Raw genomic sequence first — 14,865 nt, 5'->3', positions numbered from 1 at the left:
GACCTTGTACCGAAATCACATCTGCTATGTAATGTGAATAGTGTTGTTCACCGTGAAAGAGTATAAGCATTGTTCTGTAAAATGTACCTTTTAAATACTTCTCTCCCTTTTTTCCCCTCCCGCAGCTGCAAATTTTTCAAGCCTCCCTCCCGAAGGCTATCTCAGATAAGGCGGCGAAAAAAATGCACGCGAGATGACATGTTCTCAGAGATCATGCAGTCAACCCGCGATGAAAGAGCTCATCTGAATGAGTGGAAGGACACGGTATCAAAGTACAGGAAAGCTGCCAATGAACATGAGGACAGGAGGGACCAACGTGAGGACAGGAGGGACGCTCGAGATGAGAGGAGGCAGCAGGAAGATCAGAGGAGGCAGGATGCAACACTGGGGCTGCTGCATAATCAAACAGACATGCTCCGGCGTCTGGTGGCGCTTCAGGAACTGCAGCAGGGTCACAGAGTGCCGCTGCAGCCCCTGTATAACTGCCCTCCCCAAGTTCCATAGCCTCCTCACCCAGACACCCAAGAACGCAGGTGGGGGGGGGGGGGGAGGCTCCGTGCACCCTGCCACTCCACCCCAATGGACAGTCCAAGCAAAAGGCTGTCATTATTTTGAACTTTTGAAGTGGCCTTTTCCTTCCCTCCTCCCCTCCTCCCAAACCCCACCCGGGCTACCTTGTCAGTTCTCTCCCTATGTTTATAATCAATTAATAAAGAATACATGATTTTTAAACGATAGTGACTTTATTTCCTTTGAAAGCAAGCTGTGATCAAAGGGGGGAGGATGGGTTGCTTATAGGGAATGAGTCAATCAAGGGGGTGGGTTTTCATCAAGGAGAAACAAACAGAACTTTCACACCGTAGCCTGGCCAGTCATGAAACTGGTTTTCAAAGCTTCTCTGATGCGCAGCGCTTCCTGGTGTGCTCTTCTAATCGCCCTGGTGTCTGGCTGCGTGTAATCAGCGGCCAGGCGATTTGCCTCAACCTCCCACCCCGCCATAAAGGTCTCCCCCTTACTCTCACAGAGATTGTGGAGCACACAGCAAGCAGCAATAACAATGGGAATATTGGTTTGGCTGAGGTGTGAGCGAGTCAGTAAAGTGCGCCAGCGACCCTTTAAACGTCCAAATGCACATTCTACCACCATTCTGCACTTGCTCAGCCTGTAGTTGAACAGCTCCTGACTACTGTCCAGGCTGCCTGTGTATGGCTTCATGAGCCATGGCATTAAGGGGTAGGCTAGGTCCCCAAGGATAATTATAGACATGTCAACATCCCCAGTGGTTATTTTCTGGTCTGGGAAGTAAATCCCTTGCTGCAGCCGTTTAAACAGACTAGTGTTCCTGAAGACGTGAGTGTCATGAACCCTTCCGGGCCATCCCATGTTGATGCTGGTGAAACGTCCCTTGTGATCCACCAGTGCTTGCAGCACCATTGAAAAGTACCCCTTGCGGTTTATGTACTGGCTGCCCTGGTGCTCCGGTGCCAAGATAGGGATATGCGTTCCATCTATTGCCCCACCACAGTTAGGGAATCCCATTGCAGCAAAGCCATCTACTATGACCTGCACATTTCCCAGAGTCACTACCTTTGGTAGCAGCAGCTCAGTGATTGCTTTGGCTACTTGCATCACAGCAGCCCCCACAGTAGATTTGCCCACTCCAAATAGATTCCCGACTGACCAGTAGCTGTCTGGCGTTGCAAGGTTCCACAGGGCTATCGCCACTCGCTTTTCAACTGTGAGGGCAGCTCTCATCTTGGTATTCTGGTGCTTCAAGGCAGGGGAAAGCAAGTTACAAAGTTCCATGAAAGTGCCCTTATGCATGCGAAAGTTACGCAGCCACTGGGAATCATCCCAGACCTGCAACACTATGCGGTCCCACCAGTCTGTGCTTGTTTCCCGGTCCCAGAATCGGCGTTCCACGGCTATAACCTGCCCCATGAACACCATGATCTCCAAAGTGCCGGGGCCCGCAGTTTGAGAGAATTCTGTGTCCATGTCCTCATCACTCTCGTCGCCGCGCCTCCTCGCCTGGTTTTTCAGGTTCTGGTTCAGCATAGACTGCACGATAATGCGCGAGGTGTTTACAATGTTCATGACTGTTGTCTTGAGCTGAGCAGGCTCCATGCTTGCCGTGGTATGGCGTCTGCATAGTTCACCCAGGAAAAAAGGCGCGAAACGGTTGTCTGCCGTTGCTTTCACGGAGGGAGGGGTGAGGCTGTACCCAGAACCACCAGCAACAATGTTTTTTGCCACATCAGGCATTGGGATCTCAACCCAGAATTCCAATGAGCGGGGGAGACTGTGGGAACTATGGGATAGCTATGGGATAGCTACCCACAGTGCAACACTCCGGAAGTCGACGCTAGCCTCGGTACATGGACGCACACTGCCGAATTAATGTGCTTAGTGTGGCCGCATGCACTCGACTTTATACAATCTGTTGCCAAAAATCAAATTCTGTAAAATCGGAGTAATCACGTAGTGTAGACATACCTCAAATATCAGTAGTCTTACCCTTCTAATGCGACGGATGTGCCCTCTCTCCCACGCAGCAGCAGCACCTGAGCTGGGGCTGGGAAAGAGGCGGGGGTGTCTCTCCCCCGCCACAGAAGCCACAGAGCTGAGGCTGGGAAGGAGAGCCATCTCTCCCTGGCAGCTGCAGCCCTTGCACTGGGGAAAGTCACCTCTTTCTCTGGCCGCCGCAGCCCTGCATGTCCCAAATTCCCCCCACCCCCTCTTCTCACCCCACTGTCCCCTCCCACCTTTCCCCTATACCCCCCAAGGCTACCACCTCACCTTACACGTGTGTCTTCTCCAGGGTCCAGGCACCTAATTAGTGGAGCCAGGCCTGCACAGCTCCACTAATTAGGTGGGTAGCCCTTCATTCTCACGTGTGCAGCCGCCCAGATGCGCACCGTAGAGGGAACTATCCGCGGACCACCTGAATGGAGATCGTGGACCACAGGTGGTCCATGGACCACAGTTTGAGAGCCTCCGCTCTAACGTTTTACATTGTTTTGTTTTTGAGTGCAGTTATGTAACAAAAAAAATAAAAATCTACATTTGTAAGTTACACTTTCACGATAAAGAGATTGCACTACAGTACTTCATAGAATCATAGAATATTAGGGTTGGAAGGCACCTCAGGAGGTCATCTAGTCCAACTCCCTGCTCAAAGCAGGACCAATCCCCAACTAAATCATCCCAGCCAGGGCTTTGTCAAGCCCTACTTGTATGAGGTGAATTGAAAAATACTATTTCCTTTGTTTATCATTTTTACGGTGCAAATATTTCTAATAAAAAATAATAATATAAATAATAATATAAAGTGAGCACTGTACACTTTGTATTCTGTGCTGTAATAGAAATCAATATATTTGAAAATGTAGAAAAACATCCAAAAATATTTAATAAATTTCAATTGGTATTCTATTGTTTAACAGGGCAATTAATCGTGATTATTTTTTAATTTTAATCACAGTTAATTTTTTGAGTTAATCACATGAGTTAACTGCGATTAATCGACAGCCCTAATTTAATTACATTATTGTCATTATTACGGAGCAGTTCAGGTGAAATTATAGGAAGGACAAATGAAAGAACTTAGTTCTGGAAATTATCTGAACACACACATAACCAGGGCTGCTTCTTATGTGTCAGACAGATATAAGGAATGATGGATCCTTTAAGTCATAGAATCATAGACTATCAGGGTTGGAAAGGACCTCAGGAGGTCATCTAGTCCAATCCCCTGCTCAAAGTCAAGACAGCTGGACAAGTCCTGTGGCAACAACAAGAAGGAATTACAGAGACTATGCAGAACTTTATTCCATACCCATCAACATGCTAGCTGAAGTTAAGGTCACTATACAGAATGTGAACCTTGGGATGTATTTGTTGTGTTTTCTTAAACCTTATGTGGAATGAAGGACACCTTTAACTTTTTTTTAAATGAGGAAATATTGGGAACAAAACCCTTTTCCATGGCATTACTGAGACATCATTTAACCAGTTCTAATTTGGAGAAGAGAGACCACTTCATCTCTCAGTACTCTCTTATGAGGGAGATTTGGGAAGTAACATGGAGTATAATTAAAGCTACGTTTTAGTCTTGGGTATTTTTAGTAAAAGTTATGGACAGGTCATGGGCAGTAAACAAAAATACACAGCCCGTGACCTGTCCATGACATGTACTATATACCCCTGACTAAATCTTGGGGTGGGGGCAGCCCAGGGGTACCAAGGTTGCTGGGGGGGGGCGGGCGGGCCATGAACTCTGCTGGTGCTGGGGGCAGGTGGTGTTGGCAGGGCTGGCAGGCTCCCTACCTGGCACCGTGCCTCCCTGGAAGCAGCGACATCCCCCCCCTCAGCTCCTAAGCGGAGGCATGGTCAGGCAGCTCTGCGCAATGCCTCCGCCCCAAGCACCAGCTCCACAACTCCCACTGGCTGGGAACCACAGCCAATGGGAGCTGCGAGGGCAGTGCCTGCAGGCAGAGGCAGCACGCAGAGTCCCCTGGCTTCACCTCCGCCTAGGAGCCAAGGGACATGTCACCGCTTCTGGGAAGCCCCCCCGAGGTAAGCACCTCCCAGAGCCCTCACCCCCTCCCACACCCCAACCCCCAGCCCTGAGCTCCCTCCCATACCCAAACTCCTGCTGCTGCTGGCGGAGAGGGGCGTGGTGGACCGAGACTGCCCTAGCAGCAGCCAGTGTGGTTGGCCCAGGGTCTGCCTGAGCAGCTCAGGCGGCCCCCAGGCCAGCTGCTGCAGAAATCACGGAGGTCCCAGAAAATTACGGAATCCGTGACTTCGGTGACAAACTCTCAGCCTTAAGTACAAGTATAATTGGATGGTGCACCTTTTCTGTGTGACTGAAGTTATTCTCCTCCAGACCAGAAAAGAAGACAAAAGATGGACTAGATACATGGACTGGGATTGAGAAGTTAAAAGGTTTGCCACAGATGCCGCAATAAGATTCTCCAGCATCTTGTAAAAAAAAACCCAAAACTTAAATTATTGTGTCAGTGTTGAAGTAGTAACACTATCAATAAGGGGGCTGAGGGAGCAGGCATCTATTTGTGATGTCTTCTTCATCTCTTTGAGAAAGATTGCTCTGAAGTGATCTCTGGAAGCGGCATTAATGAGGTTCTGTATGATTCTAACCGGACTCCCTTCAATAACACAATGAAGATGATCTTTGCTGGAAAGCTGGTTGAGAGAAACCCCAAAACTGAGCTTTTTCAAAGTATTATCAATTTTTGAACTAAAAAGATTCAATCCTTCAACTGGAAGATCTTTGACATTAGCCTTGACATTAAGTAGCAGACTGGAGCTCTTCAGCCAGACATTTTTTCTCAAAGTGAACACATCCCGCTGTGAATGAGAAGTCATATCCACCACTCACTGAGTGAGTGATTTAACTCTTGCGCACTCTCAAATAACCTTGGCTTCCTTCATGAACTGCTCTGGAAGGTGTTCAAGCAAAGATGCTATCATGTTCAAGGGACAGAACCCATACCAGGCAAGACAACAGTTGATAACTAGCTAGCTTTATCTGAATGGTAGCCTAGGAGTATGCCTTGCAGCCAAGGATTTCCCTCTTCCTCATATCTTGTCTGGAGTACCTATTTTGAAGCTCTACAACGCTCCTTCTGTGACTGCAGATACCACAATGCTTCTGGAGCTGGGATGGAACTTGGTAAGTCTTGGCAACATCTGCACAATTACTGGAGTAAGCCAGAAATCCTCTGCTGGCTCAGAGAGACCGTTTTGTTGATTGATATGGCCCACCTTGTCCCTGGAGCAAGTCGTGAAGATGTCATTCTCAAAAGCCTCTGTAATTCTGCAGATCAGGACCTAGAAGTTCTTAAAATGGTCAAAAGGCAAAGATTATGTGGATGCCACTATGTCATCATCTTTATTTGACTCATCAGTCTCCTCTGAATTCAGTGATTCTTCATCTGAAGATGGGAAAGATGCAGACTATGAAGGCTCCTTCTCAGAGGGCACATGGGCTGGTATCACAGAGGTCAGGCCCAAGAGGCTGATAAGTCCTAGGTGTCTTATTCCTTTGTGACACTGTGATGGTGGTTGTCACCAAGGTCAACATTACCATGGTGTACAAGCAACAAAAGCACAGGGAGGCATTCAGCTACCCAATAGGGCTGGAGAAAACTGCTACCTGAAAGCCAGATGCTCATGGATTGTTCCAGATCAGAGACCACTCAGAATGAGCCTCACACTGCATCTGGTATCATGGTGCAGATGCTAGGGTAATGGGAGCTATACAAGTACCTAGATAAATCCCTGATGGCAATGGGGCCGCCACTGTGGGATCACCAAACTAGGATACAAACTCCCAGTTTAACTCTCTTGGTGCAGAAGACTCAGGAGGAATAAATACATAAAAGGCTGTTTAGATACAGCAAAGGAAGGAAAGGAAAGGAAACATGGAGGAAATAGGGGGGAGGGATAGCTCAGTGGTTTGAGCATTGGCCTGCTAAACCCAGGGTTGTGAGTTCAATCCTTGAGGGGGCCACTTAGGGATCTGGGGCAAAATCAGTACTTGGTCCTGCTAGTGAAGGCAGGGGGCTGGACTCGATGATGTTTCAAGGTCCCTTCCAGTTCTAGGAGATGGGATATCTCCATTATTTATTTATTTATTTATTTAAAGCTAGCTTTTCCATGGCAAGAGTTCTGACCCACTTAAAGCTTTCACATGATCTGGTGCTAAAGCATACCCAACTGGCTCACTAATGCTAAAACTACGCTCCAGAGCCTCAACATTCATTCAGTCTGAAGGGTTTGGTGCTGAATAAAACTTCCCAGCCATCAAGATTCCTCATATCTAGGGAGACTCTTTTCACCAACTCACTACAGGATTTGTGACGCCAGTCTTCCTCAGAGTGAGAGGAAGGAAAGAAATTGGAATCATGGATCCCTTCCCCTCTGCTTCTTCTCCAGAGATTCCGGAGGGCTTGAACTCAATGGGTCAACTGACCTCAAACTTCTGAGAGTAATTCAGAACCAAACAAATATTGGTTCCATTCTTTTATTTCCTCTTGGGTTTCTGCACTGAGGGCATTGAGGATCTACTGGGCACACATTCAGCCTGTTCCTCAGAATAAGATTAGTTGATTTTTAATATCTCTTCAAAAAGGAATAGACAGAGCCAAGACCCCCAATTCTAGCAAGCCTGAGTAGGAAGCTGGTTCACACCTACCACTTGTGAGCAAATGAACCTGTCTTAGACATTTCAGACAGTGCACATATTGTTCAAAAGGCCAACATTTTTGCATTACAAGAGGCACAGCACTTGAAGTCCAACTTCTTGTCAGCCATTGAACTGACTGAAACCAGCAGTCCTGAATGGCAAATTGCAACTAGGTCAGTATACTCAATACTACTGCAAGTATCAGGGGGTAGCCGTGTTAGTCTGTATCCACAAAAACAACAAGGAGTCTGGTGGCACCTTAAAGACTAACAGATTTATTTGGGCATAAACTTTCATGGGTAAAAAACCCACTTCATCAGATACTACTGCAGTGATCAAATGGAATGGAAGCGTACTTGGGTTCAATGCTCCTTAGATACCCTTCGTTCCTATATTCTAATAAGCAAGGGAGTAGGCATGTGTAATCAACACTACTTCAAAGAGTGCTCTGTGCTTGACACATCCCAGAAATGTCCCAAATAGAAAGTCCCATAAACATGGTAAATGCAATACATGGTGGGCACTCATGATCACTGATCAATACCATTCAGACAAGCCTTGACCCTGTGAAAGGCAATGTGATATTGCATACAGGAGTTATACAAGAGTCCACCACTCAGTCAGAGTAATCAAGCAGCCATGAGTAATTCGTCCTAACATGGGCAAATCTCAGAAACACCTTACCCAGGATCTTAGTACCGGCTAAAAAAAATCTATCCTGTTTATGATTTTGTTTATGTTTATGATAACTAAGTAAAAGCAGGCTCTAGATCATAGGTCTATAAAGCAGGACCACAGGAAGAGTACTAGATCATTAATCATTAGTGGCTCTTGACAGAAGGACTAATGAGGGTGATCCTGTAGGTCCTTTTCAATGAATCACGTTTCTTCACTGACAGCACAGCACCAATGAGCCCAGCCATCTCTGTGGTACATATCCACGACTCACTTGGGAGTCCAGGGCCTAGACCAAGTTAAAATTCATCAGCCATAGAATACAGTCAGCTCCAAGGAAGGCTGCATTTTCTTCTCCCCACTTTGAATGTGAATTATTTCTCAATCCGCTTGTCTTTGAGAAGCAATGTGCTCAGTACGGGAAGTCAAGATTCCTGGCCTGACTTTGGCACTGATTCACTGTGAGGGCTCTGACTCATATTACTGACTCATCATGGAGACAGACAGGGTTTGAGAATGTCAGCACCAGCTGTAGACCGTGCAGTATGAGAAGGGTTGGAGAAATATGTTAAAGCAGTAGTAGCAACAAAAGTTAATTGAGCCACCACAAAACCAACAACAGAAGTGAGAGACAGCTGTGACACTAGCAACAATGGGACTACATTGGAATCCAACAGAAGTGATAAAGTCTGGCATGATGTGAGTAAGCGCCATAGCTGCAGCACTTCCAGAGGCTGAACAGAAATCAGTTTTTCACAGCGACTGGACAAGGGAATAGAAATGAGATGCACCTGCTTCCTAATGAACACAGATTGTAGACATACTTGTCTGAAATCATCTGGCCTTATTCAGTGGCTCCTCTGGCTTACTGGGCTCAAACGTTTTATCAGAATGATTGCTTTAGCACAGCTAGTAAGTAAAATAAGTCTCTTGTGCTGCCACCATTGTTCCCTCATAGCCGTATTTATTATTAATTACTACTACTATTACTACTTAACATTTATAATGCAGTACTCAGTAGAAACCAGGTGGGGTTCTAGAAACATATAATAAATGAATGACGGTCTCTGCCCCAAACAGCTTGTAACCTAAAAGACAAGGCTTAATAAGACAAGCAAGTGACAAGTGGGCTGGGGTAGAGGGGGTAACAAATATGAGAGGATGAGCACAATTCTTAGGGAATCAATAGTAGTGATCACAGCTTGTTGTCAGGTTGCAGTTGCTACAGGCATTACAGAAGAGATGAGTTTTGATGATGTAATTGGAGGAGATGGTACTTAAAGTTATGCTTATGGAAAGGTGCCCCCAAAAAGATGATGTACAGGGAGAAAAAGAGAGGGCCAGGACAGAGCCCTAAGGAATGCCCATCGAAAGAGGGAGAGATGAGGAAGAGGACCTACTCAACAAGACATTGATGGAGTGATCTGAAAGGCAGGAGGAGAACCATGAGAGAACAGTCATGAAAGCCAGGGGATGACATGATTTTGAGAAGAAGAGGATTGACTGTATTGTCAAAGTAGCTGATTGGTCAAGAAGGAGGAGTATGAAATTTGATCAGAAAGAAGTCAGAGACCTTAGCGAGACCAATGCATACAGTAGAACCTCAGAGTTATAAACACCAGAGATACAAACTGACCAGTCAACCATGCAACTCATTTGGAAACAGAAGTTCACAATCAGGCAAGCAGCAAAGAAAAAAAAAAGCAAATACAGTACAGTACTGTGTTAAACATAAACTACTAAAAAATAAAGGGAATGTTTAAAAAAAAGATTTGACAAGGTAAGGAAACTGTTTCTGTGCTTGTTTCATTTAAATTAAGATGGTTAAAAGCAGCAATTTTCTTCTGCATAGTAAAGTTTCAAAGCTGTATTAAGTCAATGTTCTGTTGTAAACTTTTGAAAGGACAACCCATAACATTTTGTTCAGAGTTATGAACATAGTCACCATTCCCAAGGTGGTCATAACTCTGATGTTCTACTGTATTTGTACTTTGAGGAGAGGAACCTGAACAAAGTGGGAGGTGAGGGCAGGATGAGAAAAGTCAAGAAATGGGAGGGAATGGGGGTTACTGAGGCAGGTGGAGGGGTTAGAGGAGGAGAGCAGGGAAATAGTCTCAGAGTCTGTGACAGGCAAGAGGGGGAAGAAGAGAGTCTGATGGGGAGGGGAGAGGTCACATCGGGATTCACAGATTCAGAAGGGCCTGTAGGAACCATTATGATTATTTCGCCTGACCTCGTGCATAACACAGGCCTGATAATTTCATCCAGTGATTCCTTTATCCAGTCCATCACTTCCAGTTGAGCTAGAGTGCGTCTGTCAGAAAGAGATGCCCAGGTACGATTTTCAGATTCCAAATAACTGAGAATCCACCTTATCCATAGGTCAGTTTTTCCATGCTAGTTCTCACTGATAAAAAATGTATGTCTTATTTTTAGTCTGAATCTGTCTAGCTTTAGCTTCCATCCAGTGGCTCTCATTCTGTTTTTGTCTCTTGGATCAGAGAGCACTCTACTATCAAAAATCGTCTCCTCATTTAGAATTTATAGACTGTGATAAAGTCAAGTCTTAACCTTCTCTTAGTTAAACTAAATAGACTGAGGTTTTGTTGATTTTTTCTTTGCAGAAATTGGCAAGATTCTGCATGGACAGCAAGGAGAAGGGCTTTAAGAGGGAGTCAAAAGTGGCAAAAAGGATTGAGAGTATGACAGTCCATCAGTATGGAGAAGGAGAGTTTGGCCAGGAAGATAGGAGATCTGAAGGAGGAGAGAACAATTGTGTAGCAGAGGAAGTCAGCATGATCCATGGGACTTCCATCTGAGAAACTCAGCAATATGGCAGCAGGAGCTGAGGAAGTAGATGATGGGGAAGAGCCAGGGACAGGGGTTGCCAGGACAGACCTTGTGGCATACGAGTGAGGCAACCAAGTCAAGAGTGGTGGCTAGTGCAAACTGGAGGGAATCATGGATTGGAGTCAGTAGAACAAGGGAAGGAGAAAAGTCATTGACACTGATGGGACTAGAAGTCCCAGAAGGAGTGGGGAGATGACGATATTGAAAGAGATGAGCCAGTGGTTGTAGAGGACAAACTCTGTGATAAAGAGATCAGAAGGCTGTGCTTGGTGAAGAGCAAGTCAAGTGAGTGGTGATTATGGTGAGCAAGTCAAGGTAAAAGAGAGGAGACAGGTGCCTAATGTATCTGATGGGTTGTCAATATGGAATATGAAGTCAACATGGATGGATGTGGCAAACTGTGATGACAAGAAGATGGAGATACAGGAATCAGAGTCAGAGAAGAAGGTGGATGTGGGAGGAACTGGGTGGGTGGGGAAGGGGAGAAGACAGATGAGTGCTGCTCAGGGGAGAAGGCATGAAGGGCTGGAGGCAGAGGAGGGGAGCATGACACCCACCATGTTCCTTTTGGGACAATTCAAGGAAGGGACTTTGAGAGAAGTGGCCACCATAAGAGAGAGAGGCTACAGAGGCTGTTGTCAGATGGGGGATTCAGGTCTTGAGAGCCAAGAGACCATAGGGAACAGAGGATGAAGCGGTGATGAATGGCTGTGATCTTTTTTGAGATGGAACTGGCATTCAGAGAGAACAGGAGAAGACAAGGAGGGCATGGGAGCAAGTGGGATGGGTATAAGGTTTGAAAAAGACCATGAGGTGGAGGTGATGTGAGGGAAAGAGTGGGGGAAGAGGAAGGAACAGATTTGAAGTTAATGTTGGTGAATATAACCCACTAAACTCTCAGCCTTGTAATTTTGCAACATGTCTGCCTGTGTGTCACACTAGGCTGAGCTGGCTGTGTACAATTAAAGAGCAGCACCAAGTTCCAGCAGTGACTGGCTGCAGTGCAGGCTTAATCAGAGCATGTGTGTGTCCAGGTGGGTGTGATCTGTTTGCCCATTCTCCAGCCTCTCTGCCAAGGCCACTGCTGGAACCAGCAGCCTACACTGAGGAAACCACTCATTCTCACTACTTTTCCCCACTCCTTATTCAGAAAACAAGATAGTTTTTAAGAGGGAGTACAATTTGTTTTGAGACTTTCCCTCAACCTCCAGGAAGCACTAGGAGAAAGGCAACAAAAAGGCTGAGGAATGACTGAAAAATATTTATCACATACTATAGGTACATGGGGGAGTGTGGTCTGGGGGTGGGGTCTATATCCAGCCACTGATTGAATAGAAAGCTCTCATGAGACTTGGAAGCATGAATTGTGCATGCTCCCAATAACCACAGCTAGAGATTTTCCAGTTAATGGAAGAGGTGACATTTATCCTATTCACCACAGCAAGGAGTTATAGGGAGGAGGAGAGAGGACATCTGGGAAAGATAAAATGACACAGTTAGTTTGAGATTACACCCCATTGGTGCTATCACCAGCCCAACTGCACTGGTGGAAAACCTACTGTAGATGAGACTCTGGCAACTTCCAGGACTTTTATCACTAGATCAGTGATTTAGCTGACAGTGATTAAAAACAGTGAAAGCCACACTTTGTATACACTAAGGCTCCCTTTGGTGCTACCACCAGTGCAGCTTTTGGGCAAAATTCCCTAGTGTAGAAAAGGCCTTAAACATCACTGAGTTACCAGTAATTGAATAAAGACATGTCTTTTGCTGCCAGTGGAGTCAGTTCCATTTGCAAGAGCTATGCGCTTTTGTTTTGGGAAGGGGCGAAAACTGCGGCCTTTAACAAACATGGGAATAACTTCCATTCTCACCACATAAGGTAGAAGGGTCTCTCTCAAAGATCTTTGTATTTGGCAGTGGTGCAATTGCTTCTAGAATACTGTGTCCAGTTCTGCGGTCCAGGAAGATGTTGATAAATTGGAGTGGGTTCAGAGAAGAGCCATTAGAATGATGAAAGGATTGGAAAATCTGCCTTATAGTGAAAGATTCAAGGAGCTCAATCTGTTTAGTTTATCGAAGAGAAGGTGAAGGGGTGACTTGATCACAGTCTACAAGTACCTACATAGGAAACAGACATTTGATAATGAAAGGCTCTTCAGTTTAGCAGACAAAGGTATAACAAGAGCAAAAGGCTAGAAATTGAAGCTACACAAATTCAGACTAGAAATAAAACAAGTTTTTAACAGTGAGGGTAATTAACCACTGGAACAATTTACTAAGGGGTGTGGTGGATTTTCTCCCACTGGACATTTTTAAATCAAGGTTGGATGTTATTTCTAAAAGATCTGTTGTAATTCAAATGGGAATTAATTCAGGAAAATTCTATGGCCAGGACTAGATAACTACAATGGTCCCTTCTGGCTTTATGATCTATTAGTCTAAGATGGGTGGGGCCCACAGGGGACCAGTGTGCGAAAGAGACATAAAACTGAAAGAATATAGAGCCTGAATTCCCATTCTGGGAAAGGACAGGCTCTGTGTGGAGCAGAGATACAGCTCTAAAATGAAAAATTTAGGAGAATGTGAGTATCATGAAGTTCCTGGGTTTAATTGCAACCCAATTCCTAAGCAGCAACACCTGGAAACTGGGTATGTTCTAAGGACTAGAAGATTAGACCTGGGTCTTTCAGAGAGGGAGGCTGCAGAGAAAGGGTTCACAGTTGTGGGACAAGACACCTGCATCTCACAGGGGCCAAGAGAGGATTAATGTGTTGGAATGGTTGGACCCATGTACTTATGGGGGATAAAGGAAGAGCTTGGAAGCTGGGAATAAATGCTAGCAAAGGGAAGGGAGGCTGACTGATGAGTTGTGGAAGGTATCTGAGTGCCTATCAAAGGGGCGTTGGCATCTGGAGTGAGGAATGGCAGTAGAAGAGAGGCTAGTATCAAGTGATTGATATAAAGTTGCTTGTCGTGAAGGCTACAGTTTGTCTTTTGGGACCAGATGGTTGTTGGGGGAGGGGTGAACAGGAGGGTATTGGGAGGACAATCAGGACTGAGGTGATGTGAGGGTTTTGCTCCATGGGAAGGTGGGGCAATTCAGGTCAGGGCACTTGTTATGGGGTTTGCATGCTAGCTTAAAAGTAAGAGGATGCCAGCAGAGAGGAGGAGTTCAAGGGCTTGCAAAAGAAAGTTAGAGAGTTTAAGCAGTGGGGAGGAAGTCAGTCGGATGTAGAGGGCCACACAAAGGCAGCTAATTCTCAGGGACACACGAGTTAATTCTCTGGACAATCTAGACCCTTTTAGCCCTGTTGTTGACACTGATTAAGCCAATTTACTTGCAAGAGAATACGGTTGAAAATGAGGAGCTGAATGAACTGCTGGGCCACTGTAATGTAAGGAGGAGCCCATCTCCTGCAGGCAGGTGTTGAACTCTGAACCTGCTTTTGGCTACCCACAGAAACATTGATTTAAAACCCCTTCGAAATCCAGAGGGCACTAGTGCCTAATTGTGTCCTTTGCAGCCCAGCCCCGTGGCCCTCCCTGCATGCAGCAGTGTCAGCAGGGCTCACCCTTTGCACAAGGAGGACACAGGCCGAGCTCTGCTCCACACTCCCAGCCCCAGCATTGGCCTCACTCTCTAGACTTTCACCCAGCAGGCTACTTACTTTTTAATTAGATATCTTTAAACAAAAAGTGAAAGTATTTGTTAAAATCCATCTGAATAAACAAAGGTGCTGAGCGGACTGTGAAGTGAATAGGAAATGAAAGTGACTCACCCTCTGAGGGAGAATTTTGTCAGCCATCTTCCTCCTCTTGGCACTGTACATTTTTTAAAGAAAAAAACACGTTACCATGGTGACAGATCTAGGAGTAACGAGGCCACCTGCTAAATTATCCTGACATCTCCACATGCTGGTGCACAGCTGTGCATGTATCGGCAAAAGGGTCTCACCCATACCCAGTACTTAGGACCTCCTCTCTCAGCCGCTTCGAGGGGTGGGGGTAACTAAGAAAAAATCAGGGCTTTCTGTCACACATCTTGGGGAAAAAGTCTTCAAGTTCTGTGATCACAGGGTCCTCTATAGTATGGGGCAGCAGTGTGTGTGTGTGTGTGTGTGTGT

General features: G+C 45.8%; 1 protein-coding gene across 1 annotated transcript in view; it reads right to left on the bottom strand.

Annotated features, from left to right (window-relative positions):
- LOC112107161 (SWI/SNF-related matrix-associated actin-dependent regulator of chromatin subfamily D member 3) overlaps nt 1–14,865 on the bottom strand; it is a 149,852-nt gene that overhangs the window by 114,707 nt on the left and 20,280 nt on the right. The window contains exon 3 of the mRNA XM_026657733.1: nt 14,521–14,563. Within this exon, the coding sequence (XP_026513518.1) occupies nt 14,521–14,563 (43 nt within the window). The remainder of the gene's footprint in view (nt 1–14,520; nt 14,564–14,865) is intronic.

Source organism: Terrapene carolina, unplaced genomic scaffold (assembly GCF_002925995.2).
Source record: "Terrapene carolina triunguis isolate 2854851 unplaced genomic scaffold, T_m_triunguis-2.0 Scaffold278, whole genome shotgun sequence".
Classification (NCBI taxonomy): Eukaryota; Metazoa; Chordata; order Testudines; family Emydidae; genus Terrapene; species Terrapene triunguis.
The sequence above is the reverse complement of the archived record's forward strand: the minus strand, read 5'-3'. Positions and strand labels throughout refer to the sequence as shown.